Genomic DNA, 15,523 nt, shown 5'->3' on the forward strand with positions numbered 1-15,523 from the left:
TTTTAAAACATCCTATTTAATGAGCTATTTAGACTTGAAACTATAAAATATGATAGGTATTTGCTTTCCGATTTATAGCAGGATATATTAATAGTTTGATCTAAAAATTGCACTACAAACATATTTGAATGCTAAAAACATTTTGTGGAGGCTTGGTTGATGCATATGAAAGAGATAATTTCATTTGTTTGAATATGTGATAAAAATGCATGACTCTATCCTCTTTCAAAGACACTACAGTACATTAATTTCCAAATTGTTATACTTGAACTAATAAAAATCATTCTTTCATTTCTCTGATCCAAAAGATTTTCCTAGTCTGTGCTTTTCATTTAATGATTTATTGAAAGATGTGCAGCTGTTGCTGAAGCTAAGAACAGGGTTTTTTGTCATAGAAGGGTTCTGTTCTGAAAGGACCAACAGACAATCATTGCCTGATATCCATTTGCAATCTATTCACATGACTGGTTCTAATGAAATCATCCATTTTCCAACTGATTTTGAATAATACCAATGTTCTGTGGCTTTTTAATAAAACGCTAATTTTACCTGAGTTTTTTCTAAAATTATCTCAATATTAATTAATTATGATGATTTGAAGTACTGAGTTGAATTGTCTCCCAACTCAGAATTCTTGGTCTATGGCAAGTTGATCCTCTTGCTTGATAGCAGAATCCTGTGGTTTACAAAATTCTTTGCAAATAAAATGAGATAGAAACTAATGACTCTGAGTTGCATCAAAGAAAGAAGAATTTTTAATATTTTGGGACTGTGGGATGTTTAAATGTTCTTTATTATTACATTTAATTGTTGTGTGCATTTAAAAATTTTCTTTCTTTCTTTTTTTTTTTTTTTTTGCTTTAATATTCTAATATATATATATTTTGGTATTGTTATTTTTACAGTGAATGTGGTATGCCAACACATTCTTCAAGTTTAGATGTTGCTGAAACAAGTCGAATATCAGAAGTTAATTCCTATGAGGTCTCAGAATCTGAACATGCTAGTGGCTCAGAAATTGCTGTGTCTATGACCTCTGTCTATGTTGGAACATCAGGGTTAGTAGACAATTTCTTTTATAAATCTGAGGAGATTCTTGCATGACTTCTATGACTGGATGCCCTTTCTAATGTTAACCAATTTACAGAATATGCTGGGTATTGTTTTTGTGACTCCAGCACTGGTGAGGTTACAATATAGCTAACAGGGCTAAGATACCCTTCAACTAATTGGAGAGTAAGGAAGCTTTATGTTAGGTATTCAGAAGTTAAAGTATGAAAGAAAGGGTAGGAACAGGTTTCTTGCTGTAGAGGAAATACGTGGCTACCGCACATTATTTGAGTTAAAGCTGAAAAGAGATATAAAGATGGTGATGATGAGCAGGATGAGCAAACTTCTTTAGTTTATTTATTTTAGATTTCAAGACTTTGGCCATGCTGGATCTTGGGGATATAAAGAGTTTTTTTAATCTAGTCATAAACAGTAATTTTTGACAAATTTTAGTTGTACTTCCAAAAATTATGGAATTACAAGTGGAATTCAATGGACAACCATCTAACTAAAAACTCAACAGTTTACATTTATTCACAAGTATGATTTTAAGTCTATGGCTAAGACATTTAAGATTAGTTGGTTCAGATTACTTAACTATAACATGGGACCATGTATGTTGTAAGCTGTAGGATCTCTATATAATTATAATTGAGTTTTGACATCAGCACAAGGCTGCAAATTTTATGAAAGAGCAAAGTTGATTAAATTGATCTCAGTACATGATTGGTACTGATTTTAATTGAGTCCAGAAGGATGAAAGGCAAAGTTAAACCAGCAAGAATTTACCGCATCATGTATGTAATAGATTGTAACTAAATACTGTAAGCCATTTTGTCTAGTGACTCGTTAAATACCATATAATGAGCCAATGTTTCATTGGTTTTTTAATATAGAATTAAAATTCTCTCATGGATTTAAAGAAGGCAATTTATCTTTTCTTATTGCTATACATCTAAACTAAATATTTTTGCCTGTCTCAGAAACTAAATGACTTATTGAACTAAGCATTAAAGTGTAAGCTTAATTTGAGGAAGGAAAGTTCATGCACTTATATTTTACTTCATTTTACTGATAGAATAGTTTTAAGAAGAGTAAAATTGTTGAAAACTTTTAGTTACTCCTGGTTGTATTTAATTAATTCATCATGCTTAATCAAAGATTCTAATTATATACAGATATTTCTGCTATGCTTGTTTATTTTCATATCCTTTATTTTTTCTTATCAATTACATTTTTTAGTTTGACAGCAACAATTTCCAGTTCATCAGTTGCCATGATTACAGGTAAGTTCTTTTTATTTTTTCTGCCTGCCTTTTTGACCCAATACTCAAATAGCTTCAGTGAAACAATATGATAAGAAAAGCTATACGCTATATAAATCCCTTTGTGTTTCTTCAACATAATTCTTACATATTTGGAAAATAACAACTATAACCTTGCTATTGGAAATACTTCTGATGCTTTATTTTATTTAACACTAAAGGTTTTAAGAAAGATGCAAGAAAAAGACATTGATCAATCAAAAGAGGTAGTAAGCCTGTAGCCCATTTCAATTATAAAGTTTCTAGATTAGTATCCGTTAATTTTGATTAATGATATATATTTGTAGCCTTTTGTATTCAGAAGGGAACCAATTATTGAAAAGTTTTGCTACATTGAAGTAAATAATTTCCTTGGGTTTCATGCAGGAAGGAAAGTATGCATGTAAAGTATATAAAATGCAATGGTTACATATTAAAAAAAAAATAGTTAATGCTATTTAGTGTAGGATTTTAGGTCATAAAAGAAGTTTGCTATAGACAGTATGAGAGAAGAAACAGATATTATCATAATAGGGTCCAACAATTTATGTGAAAATATCCAAGCTTTCAAAGGTATCCTGTTTATCCTAATATAGGAAAAGGGGTACAGGAAAAAGAATCAGTTTATCTCAGTGGGAAGTTTGTTAGTCAAACATCTGAAGTCTTATCAAATAAATTAAAGACCAATAAACAAATAGAAGTGTGATGCTTATATTTTTAATGAACTCTGAAGGTCTGATACAGCAACCTTATCAAGAAGAGGGAATGAAGTGTTACAAGAAACCAGCAAACAAAGAAATTCAAGCTCGCCTAAAGTATCAGTTGTTTATCTTCAAGGCTAAAATTATGAAAACTGAATCTCATGAAATAACATATTAAATATTTAGAGGATTATGTTGAAAAATTGTTATGTTAATTAATTGTAAATAAATATTTTTTCTCCTTTGTATAATCACTATATTCAAGGAATAATGCTTCTAAAATTAGTATAGCATTATGAAAGTTTGAATAATGTAGTAGATTAATGGTGCCCCACAAAAAATAATAATAATTAGATACCTTGTTACGAGGGGCAGTTATATAATTCAATTCAGTTAAAATATTTATTGAAAACATCAACAAAATAATGATTAACATAAATTTTGCATATAAGTTTGTTTCAACAATTTATTTCCCATTTTCCTTTGGACAGGTGTGGCAAACCAATCACAAATTGATAATGAGATTGCTCGTAGTCTTTTAGATCTGTCTCAAAGACAAGTGCAGCCATCAGAAGATGCTGCAAAAGAAATTTCAACCAATGTGGCATCTCATACCAAAACAGGTGAGTTTACTAGTTACAAAATGTAAAACATATTTCATTGAAAAAAAAACTTTCTGTTGTAATTTTGTAATATTTTAAATCTTGATGCTGTTTATAGTTGATATTGTTGTTGCTGGCACTCTGTCACTTACGACGTTGAGGGTTCTAGTTGATCCAATCAACGGAACAGCCTGCTCATGAAATTAACGTGCAAGTGGCTGAGCATTCCACAGACACGTGTTCCCTTAACGTAGTTCTCGGAGATATTCAGCGTGACACAGTGTGACAAGGCTGACCTTTTGAATTACAGACACAACAGAAACAGGAAGTAAAAGGGAGAGAAAGTTGTGGTGAAAGAGTACAGCAGGGTTCGCCACCATCTCCTGCCGGAGCCTCGTGGAGCTTTTAGGTGTTTTCGCTCAATAAACAATCACAACACCTGGTCTGGGAATCGAAACCGCGATCCTATGACCACGAGTTTGCTGCCCTAACCACTGGGCCATTACGCCTACACTATAGTTGATGTACAGTGTATATAAAGAAGTCTATGAAAACATTTCCATTTACTGCAATAAATATTTCCAGTCAGTACAACAAAAAAAATTTTCATACTGTGATTGCAAGTTTCAAGCCTTAGTTCATCTGCTGTTTTCTTCACTCTAGAAACTTCTCCAGCCCTCAGAATTTACATCATTTCTCTTGAAAGTCATCATATTTAGTTGCTTTAGTATAAACAATTCTTCTTGACTTCACTCCTCTACACCAATACTGTTTACACAGAGGCTGAATTCTTTGCCTTGTTGAACTGTCTGCTACAGTTGGTCTTGACACCTCATATTTTTGATCTTCTCTTCTATAAATCCAACTATTACTTTGAAACCACAATCATTGCTCTTATCCCTTCATTGTCATTTATTTAGTTATTAATTAAAGCATCAAATTACTGCACAACTTTTGGTCATTCTCTTGTATTTTAAGTCACCTAATTGTTTGGAATTCTGTCAGTTCTATACTGATTCACCTTAACAACAAATATACTTCACTTCTTCATCAATGACAGTTAAATGGATTACTGAAATCACTCTTCTTCTAGATATATCACTCACTCACTCACAATCCAAAACTCACAAATCATTCACATGTAGCTATATTTGAGGAAAATACTCCCTGCAACGTCAAGAAAAAATTGTTTACCATCTGCTCTGTGGTATTTTCTTATTATTATTGTGCATGTATTATAACCATTAAGAAGGAAAAGAATATCTTTGTATATTATACTTTTGCTTCCAATTTGATGTTACACACATGCCTTCTCCACTTGATTTTTATCTCACCCTCAAGTTTATCTAGTTACCATGTATTGAAATTTCTCCAGTCACTTCATCTTAATAAGGTGATAAATCTTAATGGTGTATTCAACTATCATCTTCAAACACTTTCACCTCTAAAATCTTCAAATACTCCATTGATTATAAGTTTCTATCCCAAATTATGGAAATACTCTTCATAATGTCTTCTCTTCAAGAAGTGAACCCTAAGTGCCAATTACTTATTTATTGTTCTTACCTTCAATATCTCAAAGGTGATGGAATTAGTTCTAACTCACCACATCTTTTTTTACCTTGTATCTTCACATTCATCAGTGAATCTTCACATTCATATGGCTTCTGTAGAGTCAGATCTCTCTGAGAACTGCTTTCTTCCTTCACACATCAGTGGTCTTACATTCTAAAAGAACTTCTGAGAAATGTTATTGCTATCATCATAAGCAAAGCTTTCAGCTGTATCTGGCACTAGAATCTTCCAATAAAACTGCTTAATTATAGGCTCCATCCATTTCTCGTCTTTTCTATTGGAGCCTTCCTGTTAGAATGCTCTATTGCAGAGTGCCTTAAAGAGGTCTGTCTCATCCACGTTCTGTCTCCTTGACTGCTTCTAGGGTTTGGTAATATTTGGAATGTTTCCTCTGTACTTTGGTGTAGTCACTACATATATCAAAGAAACACACCTACAACTCTACATTTTCCCTGCTCATAGACAATATACAATTAAAATCTTCATAAATGCTTAGCCACTCATTTTCTGATGATCTTTGGTAGAAAACACACTTGTATAACATAATTAACACTAACTCTCCTGGATCTAAACAGTTGTTAACCCTCTCTTATTGATATATTTTACTAGTGTTTCATTCAAGCCTTTAACAATTCCTACTTACCAATTCTATATTCATCTTAACACACTGGGCAAAATGCTTAGCGACATTTCATCTGGCATGATAGCAATGGTGGTTGTGGTGGTGGTGCTGATGATGATCCTCTTCTTCCTTTCTACTAAAGGCACAAGGCCTGAAATTTAGCAGGAGGGGATTAGTCAATTACATCAACTCCAGTGCTTTACTGGTACTTAATTTATCAACCCTGAAAGGATGAGAGGCAAAGTTGGCCTTGGTGGAATTTGAACTGAGAACATAGCAATGGATGAAATGTCACTAAGCATTTTGTCCAGCATGCCAACAATAATGCCAGCTCACCACATTAACAATAATAATAATCCTCTACTGAAGGCACAAGGCTTGAAATTTGTGGGAAGAGGACTAGCCTATTACAGCGAACCCAGTGTTTCACTGGTACTTAATTTATCGACCCTGAAAGGATGAAAGGCAAAGTTGACCTCAGCAGAATTTGAACTCAGAACATAGCAATGGGCAAAATGCTGCTAAGCATTTCGTCCAGCATGCTAACAATTCTGCCAGCTCACTGCCTTAATAATAATTTTTTTTAAAGGATTGATGTAGCTCTTCACAAAAGTAAATAGACAACACCCAGGGTGTGATGTGATTGCAATAGATGTTTTATTGGTTGAATGATATTTTGACAGCTAGCATGTGTTTGTCAATTTCAAAATGAAAAGTGATAAAAATTCAAAATTATAGAAATTCAAATCCAATATATAAGCAAGAGCAACCAACGTCCCCATGTTGATGGAATGACATCATCAGTCTTCAGATTTCAAGTTTACTACTGACAAAAAGAAAAAGAAAGAATAAAAAGAAAGGAGAATATTTAATCAAACAGTTTTGTGTAAATATGATGAAATTCACTTGTCATTTTATTAATCCCTGCAGGGCATGATGTTCACCAGCAAACATATTTCTCCTCATGCATTTTGAGTCCTGAAAGTGTAGCAGATTCAGAATATTTTCTGAGAATATGTAGTTCCAAATCTTTTTTCAAAATTGCAGCTGTTTGATGCAAAATGTTCAGCAAGTTCTGTTGAACTACTGTTATTGTGCCTGACATCATATCTGTGCCCATTGAATCTTTTGTTTAATCGTTCTGTTGTACAACCAATATAAATCAAGCTGTGTTTGATGCATTCTGCTGCATACACCAAATGGGAATCTTTACATGTTCCACCTTCTGTATAAATCATAATATTTCTGTTATGATTTCTGATGGAATTCACTTCACTGATGTTGTTGCACAATGAACAGGGCTTACTTCTCTTGCAGCTGTTTTTCAAATTACAGCCTGCAGGAACTCCAATGTTAGTTTTCTTGGAGTCAGAAGTAAAGGTTAATAGTTCTCTTATATTTTTATTCCATCTAAAAGTTTCAATAGGCGGCTGAGGAAATATTTGTTTGAAACAAGGATATTTTTCATAACATGCTGGTAACTGTCATGTTGAAATGCTAGCGAAATTTCGGCGCCAGTTAATCATTAAAGGAATTCTGTCAGATATTGTACTTTGCTAAAATTATGCATGAGAGTTAGATTTTCTTTGCTATGTCATTTGCTATTTCCTTTAATTCACTGTAACTGCATTTGCCATAATGGTGTACAAAAGCATTTGCATGTTTCCAGTAATTCCCTATATCTGTACAGGTCCGTTTTATCCTCAAAAATTGGGATTTCAGATTTGACTGAATTATATGATGTGGATAATCAGAGCAGCAGTGGAGGTAAATGTAGAATGATATGAGCTTGCAAAATAACTCTGTTGCTCTTCTGCCTCCAGAAAACTTAACTTTTGTGTCCAAATATGAAATGCTAGTTTTTGAAAAACTAGATGTAAATTTTATGTTGGACTTAATGCCATAGTTTTTAGCATTACAGTCACAGAAGTGCAAGAAGTCAATTAAACTATCCTATGATCCTTCCCAGACAAAAAAAGACATCATCAATAAACCGTAACTAGAGTATTGGTTCATGACTATGTAGGGATTTGGATGTCTTCAGTAACTGTTTTGAATTTTGTCATGAAGACATTAGGGAAATTAACTGCCATAGGGGTACCCATGGTGCAACCCCTTGTCTGGTGGTAAAATTTCTGTCCAAACTTCATTGTGTTACTTTGTAACACAAACCTCAATAGCCTACAGAGAAAATTAGATGGAATAATCTGCTACACTTTCAGTCCTTAAAAGGCATGAGGAGAAATATGGTTGTGAGTTATTAACATCACTCCCTGAAGGGATGAATAAAATGATAGAGAAATTTCATCATATTTACACAAAACTGTTTGATTAAATATTCCTCTTCTTTTTCCTTTTCTTTTCTCTTTTTTCTTTCTTTTATTTTTTGCCAATTGTAAATTTGAAATGTGAAGACTGATGATGTCATTCCTGCAACATGGGGATGCTGGTTGCTCTCATTCATATTTTGGATTAAAATTTTTATTACTTTTCATTTTGAACTCGACAAAGACACGCTAGCTGTCGGAATATTGTTCAACCAATAAAATCACTATTGCAATCACATCGCGCTCCTCATATTGTCTAATAATAATAACAATAACAACAACACTGTTCTACCTGTATCATTCCTCTTCCCCCATTACTTCTAGGTAGGTACAGACGATCAACATCTGCCTTTGAGTGATTCATGTTCTTAGATGTTAATAATTTTCTTGTCTTCCTGCCCAGGCATTGGAGCTCCATAGGATTCCAGTTAATGATGTTAAAACTATACTGGATGACTAGAAATGTCAGGGTGTTAAAGTCTTATTCTCCTACAGTACTCCTTTCTTATTTTTTCCTTCATAGTAGCATGTTGTATACTATCTCCATTTATCCCCATGTATTTATAACTTTCTTGTGGGTCAAGTTTAATGGAAGCTGTTTGTCTGAGCTTACCTCTTACAAAAGTTGCTTTAGTACACTTATCGAGGTCAAAATCCATCCCAATGTCATTGTTAAACTCTTTAACAGTTGTTAGCAGCCCTACTGGCTCCTGGTCATTTCTAGCAAATGGCTTCAGATCATCCTTATAAAACAGATGGTTTATTATAGTGTTATAAATTTTGTACCCATACCTGGTGTTATTCAGTTCATTTGAGAGTGGGATCAGGGCCATGCAAACGAGTAATGGGGAGAGTACAGAGGACTGGATGTTGCAGCTTGTATGCAAACATGAAAGCAGTAAATTCACAAGGGAACTTGACATTAACTCTGAATTAGATGAAGAACCTGAAACCATTGCCACCAAACAAACAAAATGGATCAAAAAAAGAATGGGCAGAAACATATTGAGGAGTAGTGGAGCCAGAAGCCCCTGCATGGACAGTATATTCTTTGATGTCGAAATGCTAATGTAGATCAAGAAGCAAGCCATCAGTGGCTGAGAAGTTCAAGACTGAAAGCAAAGACCAATGGTTTCATATTAGCAGCCCAAGATCAAAGCTTGCTTACCAGAAACTACCAGGCTAATGTTCTTCAAAATGGTTCTGACCATAAATGCAGATTTTCCAATACATTTGACAAAACAATAGACCATCTCATTTCAGGATGTCCAAACAAATACAAAAATCACCACAGTAGGGTAGGATAGTATTTACATTGGAAAATATGTAAACACTACAAAATTGACAATCCTGCTTACTGGTATGAACATCATCCTGAGCCAGTCGTTGAAGGGTTTTCCAGTCAACACTGACAGAACAATTCAGACTAATCAACTGGGCATAATTATTAAAGAGAGAGAATGTAAGTGTTCTCCTGATAAAAATATATATGTAAAGGAATTTGACAAATTAAGTAAATATAAGGACCTGGAAATTGAAATACAAAAGATGTGGCATCTTAAAGCAAGAACTGTTCCTGTTATCGTAGGTGCCCTCAGTGTGATAAAAAAGGAATGTCAGAAACATCTAGACAATATCCCAGGTGAACCATGTCTCAGAGAAATCCAAAAGATTGTGCTGACAAGTATTGCTCACATCCTTAGAAAAACCCTATCAATTTAAATGTCTGTGTTGTATTACATGAAGATATTTCATTACTGCCCCTGCCACTTCTCCTCCCCAAACTTTCAGTCATACTGTAACAACTCTTATCCTTCACTCACCCTTGGACACCCATTGTGTCTTGGCAAGTGATTGTAACAAACATGCAGGTTAAAAGTAAATAATAATAATAATATTTTGTTTATCAACCACTAATGGTTCACAAAAAAAATTGGTAATGTTTCAGGACAATACAATGTGGGGTTACATAAAGGAATGGGTAAAAAACAGAAAAACAGTTACTATTATATTATATAGAGCTTAATATAAGTGAGATCTGATTAGATTACATGGTTATGTATGGTTTAAGTAACAACATTTATGTTTCTTGAAATTGAACCAATAGGGCATATACTTAGTAACAGATTTCAATTAGTTTAAATAATTTAACATTAATGAATTTATTGTAACAAAGCATTCCTAAAGTCTTCATAACTCAAACTACTGTGTGTTATTTTTACCTTTCCAGATACTAGTGAAAAAACATTGGTACGACAGTACAGCTTTGATATGGCTGACTCTCCTGAGAGAGGTATGAGCAGGTCTCCATCCCAAACTGAACATCCAGAAATTCAAGTTTTTTCTGCTGATGAATGTGAAAAGTTTCCATCCTCAGTAAGTGTTAGAGAGAAGGAAGAAAATATTGTGATTGTGCAAAGAGAAACTTCACCTATCTCTCATGAAAGAGTAAGTAATACTTTTCAAGGCATTTTCAATTAAATTAAATTTATTGAGTAGTCATAGATACACATTACATCATAAACTGCTTATAAAGTTTCATTATTTCTTTGTTATTTGTTTCTTATGTCCCCACCCCTTTTTTTCTCATAAATTGATATTTTCATGATTCTAACTATTTTTGTATTTTCTCTTGTTTTAGAAGGATTCCAAAAGACAACAATCTTCTGAAAAAGAAGAGACTAACCTATCAAACAGCCAGGCGCTAATGGCATTAAAGACAACAAAAGGTCCAACTCATTGTTTACCTTCAGGAGTTTCTGTTGACCCTGTATTAAGTGAACCTTCTTCAACTCAGAAAATTATTTTTGTTTCTGAGATACCACAGAGTTTACAAACGATTGTAGCTAATGATACTGGTCAAACATCAATAAGCACGGTATCATTATCTTTTACAGGAATTCTTCCTAATGGCAGTATGGGCCCTCTTGTTGGCCAGGTGTTACAAGGGTCAAGTAGCACAACATTGAATTCTACTAATACTACCATTACTCTTTCTCCACTTATCCCTCCATTTCAGTTTCAGCACCCTTTCCAAGCATTTGAAAGATCAACAGAAATAAAACCTGAAGAAACAAATGTAAAGTTAAAGGAAGATACATCATCTACTGTAATCATACCACTAGTAGACACTTCTGGTGAGAACCAGTCACCAATTTGTAATCCCAAAACTGTTTTGTTACCACAAACCTCTTGTGTGCAAACAGCAAATAGTGTTGCAACAAGCATTATTCATGATTCTGATTCTAATAATCAGCTGCAACCTCAGCCACTCATTGGGCAAGTAGTTTTGCCAAATCAACAAACACCAAATAATTCTTCACTTGTGAGTATAATTGTGACTAATCAAGCTTATCAGACTACAGATGGACTATCCCCACAAAATCAGAACAAGCCTGAAAATGGGTTCCAGTCAGTATACCAACGCATTCAGTCACCTCCGCAACAACATAGTAATAGTGAATCACATATATCAGAAAGCAGGCATATTGAAAGGTCATCACCTTCAAAACTTGGAAGCAATATGCAAGTCAATAACATGGCTGCCATCAAACCTTCCAACTATATTTCTGAAGGATCTCATCAACCTCTTGCAGTTTTTACTCCAACTAAAATTGTTGGCCAAAAATTACACTCTGAACAACAATCATCTACATTTGAAAGACATTCACCTGTAATGTTTGTAGATGATATTCAAAGAAGAAATTTATATGAACAAAAACAAATAGCTGAACAACAAACATCTTTCAAGATTCAACCATCAACAATGATTTCAAATGTACAAATACCAGTTCATCATATCAGTAGACAATCACCAAAGACACATGTAGAGAAAAGTTTCTCCCCTACTCTGTTTGCTGACAATTACTCCACAACCAGACAACACCAAACTGATCTTTCTGCTTCTACACAACCACAGTTAGAAGAATTTTTTCCAGTGCACCAAAATTCAGACAACTTTTCTTCAATTCAACAACACCAAAGAGAAAGGTATTCTCCTATGAGACAACCAAATATGGAACAGTATTCTGCTCCACAGAACCAAGTAAATACATATTCACCAAATCAGCAACTAAATATGGACAGATATCCAAAGACACAGCAGCAGATGGAAAGATATTCTCCAACGCAGCCACTAAATGCAGATAAATATTCTCCTACAAAACAAATAAACATGGACAAATACTCTACTACACAGTTAAAATTGGAGAGGTATCCTGCTACACAACAACAGAAAATGAAGCATTACAATCCTGTTCACCAAAGCAATGTCGAGAGATATTCACCCACAAGACAACTCCATGTGGATAGGTATTCCACAGTTCAACATGTGGACAGGTACAGTCTATCTCAACAACATGCAGATTTGTTGCCTTCACAAAATTATGTTGAAAGAGTATCACCATACCATCCTCTTGAAAGATTGTCATCTCCAAGGCATCACAGACAGTTGGGAGATAGGATTTCACCAACAAGACATGTAAACAGACTTTCTCCAACAAGGCAGCATGTAAGCAGGTTGTCTCCAACACATCATGTTGATAGGTTTTCTCCTACTTGGCAATATACTGACAAATTGTCTCCAACTCAACAAGGAGTAGAGAGATTATCACCTTCACGTCAGCATTCAGAGAGATTGTCTCCAAGCCGACAGTTTCTAACTAGATTCTCTCCAACAAGACAAACTAACCGAATGTCTCAAAATGTTGACCTTGTGTCTAATCCCAAACCTCATGTTGACATGTCTTTAGAATGCCAATCCCCAACTAGACAAATAATACGAATGTCACCTCAGCCATTCAGTGATAAGATATCTGGAACTGCTCAGATCAATAGAGTTCCAAATAAATCAAATGAAACTTCAGGTCAAATACCATTAGAGCCATCTTCAAGTAATCTGTCTGAACAACAGTCAACTGATAGATCAATTCCAGAATCAACCATTGAAAAAGTAATCATTGAAAAGCATTTATCATACAGACATTTAGAACCTCAAGTTTCTTCGAAGATCTTCGGATGCAATGCAACATCTAAGCCTAACGAAACACTCTGTGTTGAAAAACAACATGTTGTAACCAGTATATCTACATCCTGTTCTCAGACAATGCAGAAGTCATTTAAAGAGGACTTGAACCGTTGCAGAGATTGCAATAAGAAATTCTCTACTTCACAAGACTATACTGTGCACCGGAGACAACACATGAAAACGCATCGAAGTGAAGATGCTACTACTTCTCATACACGACCTCATCTTCATAAGTGCTTTCACTCAGAAGGACATGCAGATTCCCGCTCACTGAGCACTGAAGAGATACCAAAGCCTCCAGACTGTGTGAATTGTAAGGTGGACTTCTGGAAGCAAAACCACTTACCTAAACATTTATGGGCAAAGACTCATAAAATGACATTAGAGAAATTACGTAACAAACATTCATCATCAAGTGATAGTGAGCCTGCTAACCTTGCAGACTCAGTATCTGAGACAATTAGTCATTCTACTTCTGCTGTCACCGTTGTAGCTCCGTCCAGAGTTGAAACCATCCCTGCTTCTGAAAAAGCACTCGATTTGTCGAGAGATGAATCTCTTACAGTAACTCAGACAAGTATTGCAAAAACTTCTTCCCTAATAACAACTGCGAGTGTTACTAATGCAGCTAATATTCAGAGTGTTAGTGTTTCTAGTGAACCTACATTTAGATTAAGTGAAGAAAACAAAATAACTGGATTAGAAACTCCAAGCCAACCACAGCTCTTATTACACCAACGACCACACTACCAAAATTATCTAGAACCTTATAGTGATTCCAGTATCAAAATTAAGGATGAACCATTAGAATCAGATAAATGGTCTTCTGTTCAAAATCACCAGTGGTTAAGAGTAACCAATAGCAGCACTGAAATGACAGGAACTGGTATTATTCCTGTAATGTCTGTAATGGCCGTTACTTCCCCCAATATGTGTAATCTTTGCCAAGCTGCGTTTCCTTCACATCACCAGCTTCAAGTGAGTATTTTTTTACATAAAATATATTCATTATTTCTGACATTATTGTCATCATTTTCATTTATACTGTTTTGATTATAATCATTTATTCTGTGTGTTGTGTGTGTGTATGGTGGGAGGGGGGGGGGGGTCATGATCATATTTCCAAAACAATAGATACTAAGTGTACTGAGCTAGGGAAGAAGAAGAAAAGAAGAGATTTGTGAGGATCAGGGGTATGAGATGTTCCAAATTGCAAGACAGTGTTGATGACAAGAAAGAAGCATGGGAGTGTTATTATGAGTGGTTGAAAAGAGAGAACTACATTGAACTGTTTGTACTCAATATGCTCTACCCTACCCTATCTGTATTGCCATCCATCACTACCTCTTCTCTGTGTCCTATTCTGCTATCCTCTTGTCTATAACCTTCTCCTCTCTCCTATAACCCAATAACTGTTTCTACCATCCTACTCTTGTTCCTTTCACCAACCCCTTCTATCATTCTGCTTGTTCACTTCATCTCATTGATCACATTACCTGAGTGAAAATATATGTCTAAACTTACTGAATACTCTTTATACTTGTAGTGTATAAGACACACTGGTGTCACAAAGGAAGCCACTCTGCTGCACACCCACTTGATTGATTAGTAAGCAAAGTAGGATTGAGATGTTGCTTAGCAGATGGCAAATGAGTAAAGGAAGTGTAGGATTGTGAGGTCACTTCAGTTATGTATCACTGAGGACTTATAGACCTCTCTAGTGTTGATGCTATGAGAAAATGCACTCACTACATTCTGCAAAGTAGTTGATAATAATAAGGGCATCCAGTCTCGGAAACCAAGCCAAAATGATATGTGCAAGTACCAATCTTTGAAAACAGTAGTTCCCAATAAGAAAAGACTCAGACCTATTCAACCCACACCAGTATAGAAAATAGACATAAAGAGATGATGAATAAAGAATTTTAGCTTTTTAATTATTCTTACATAGAAGTTAGATGAAACTTTTATCTACTGGAAGCTTGCATTATTGTTTATATAATAATAGGATTTTTGTTAAGATTTCAATTTAAATAAATTAGTTTGATTTGGGCAGAAACTGGGGTCATTCTCTGACAGGTTGGAATTGAAAGAGTTAAATTAATCTTCACCATCTTCTACATCTTTCTTGCTTGTTAGCTCAAAGATTCACTGATAAAGTAATTGTCATTTTTTTTGCTCACAACTTATGCAAACTAGACAAATGGTTTTAAACTAGATTATATCTTGTATGATCTGGTTTTACTCAAATCTTATTCCCTGCTTGCGTTATTTGTCTTTATCATGCCTTTCTTCTTATTTGTTAATTACATCCTA

At 34.5% G+C, this 15,523-nt stretch overlaps 1 protein-coding gene across 3 annotated transcripts in view; it reads left to right on the plus strand.

The window, feature by feature from the left end:
* The window catches only part of LOC106872863 (uncharacterized), a 187,946-nt gene that overhangs the window by 168,421 nt on the left and 4,002 nt on the right, over positions 1-15,523 (plus strand). For all 3 annotated transcript variants that reach the window (XM_052967244.2, XM_052967246.2, XM_089350998.1), the window contains exons 5-9: positions 906-1,058; positions 2,293-2,336; positions 3,547-3,678; positions 10,412-10,629; positions 10,823-14,185. In XM_052967244.2, the coding sequence (XP_052823204.1) occupies positions 906-1,058; positions 2,293-2,336; positions 3,547-3,678; positions 10,412-10,629; positions 10,823-14,185 (3,910 nt within the window). The remainder of the gene's footprint in view (positions 1-905; positions 1,059-2,292; positions 2,337-3,546; positions 3,679-10,411; positions 10,630-10,822; positions 14,186-15,523) is intronic.

The sequence above is a fragment of the Octopus bimaculoides genome, chromosome 4, assembly GCF_046866305.1.
Source record: "Octopus bimaculoides isolate indiv1 chromosome 4, ASM4686630v1, whole genome shotgun sequence".
In the NCBI taxonomy this organism is placed as follows: domain Eukaryota; kingdom Metazoa; phylum Mollusca; class Cephalopoda; order Octopoda; family Octopodidae; genus Octopus; species Octopus bimaculoides.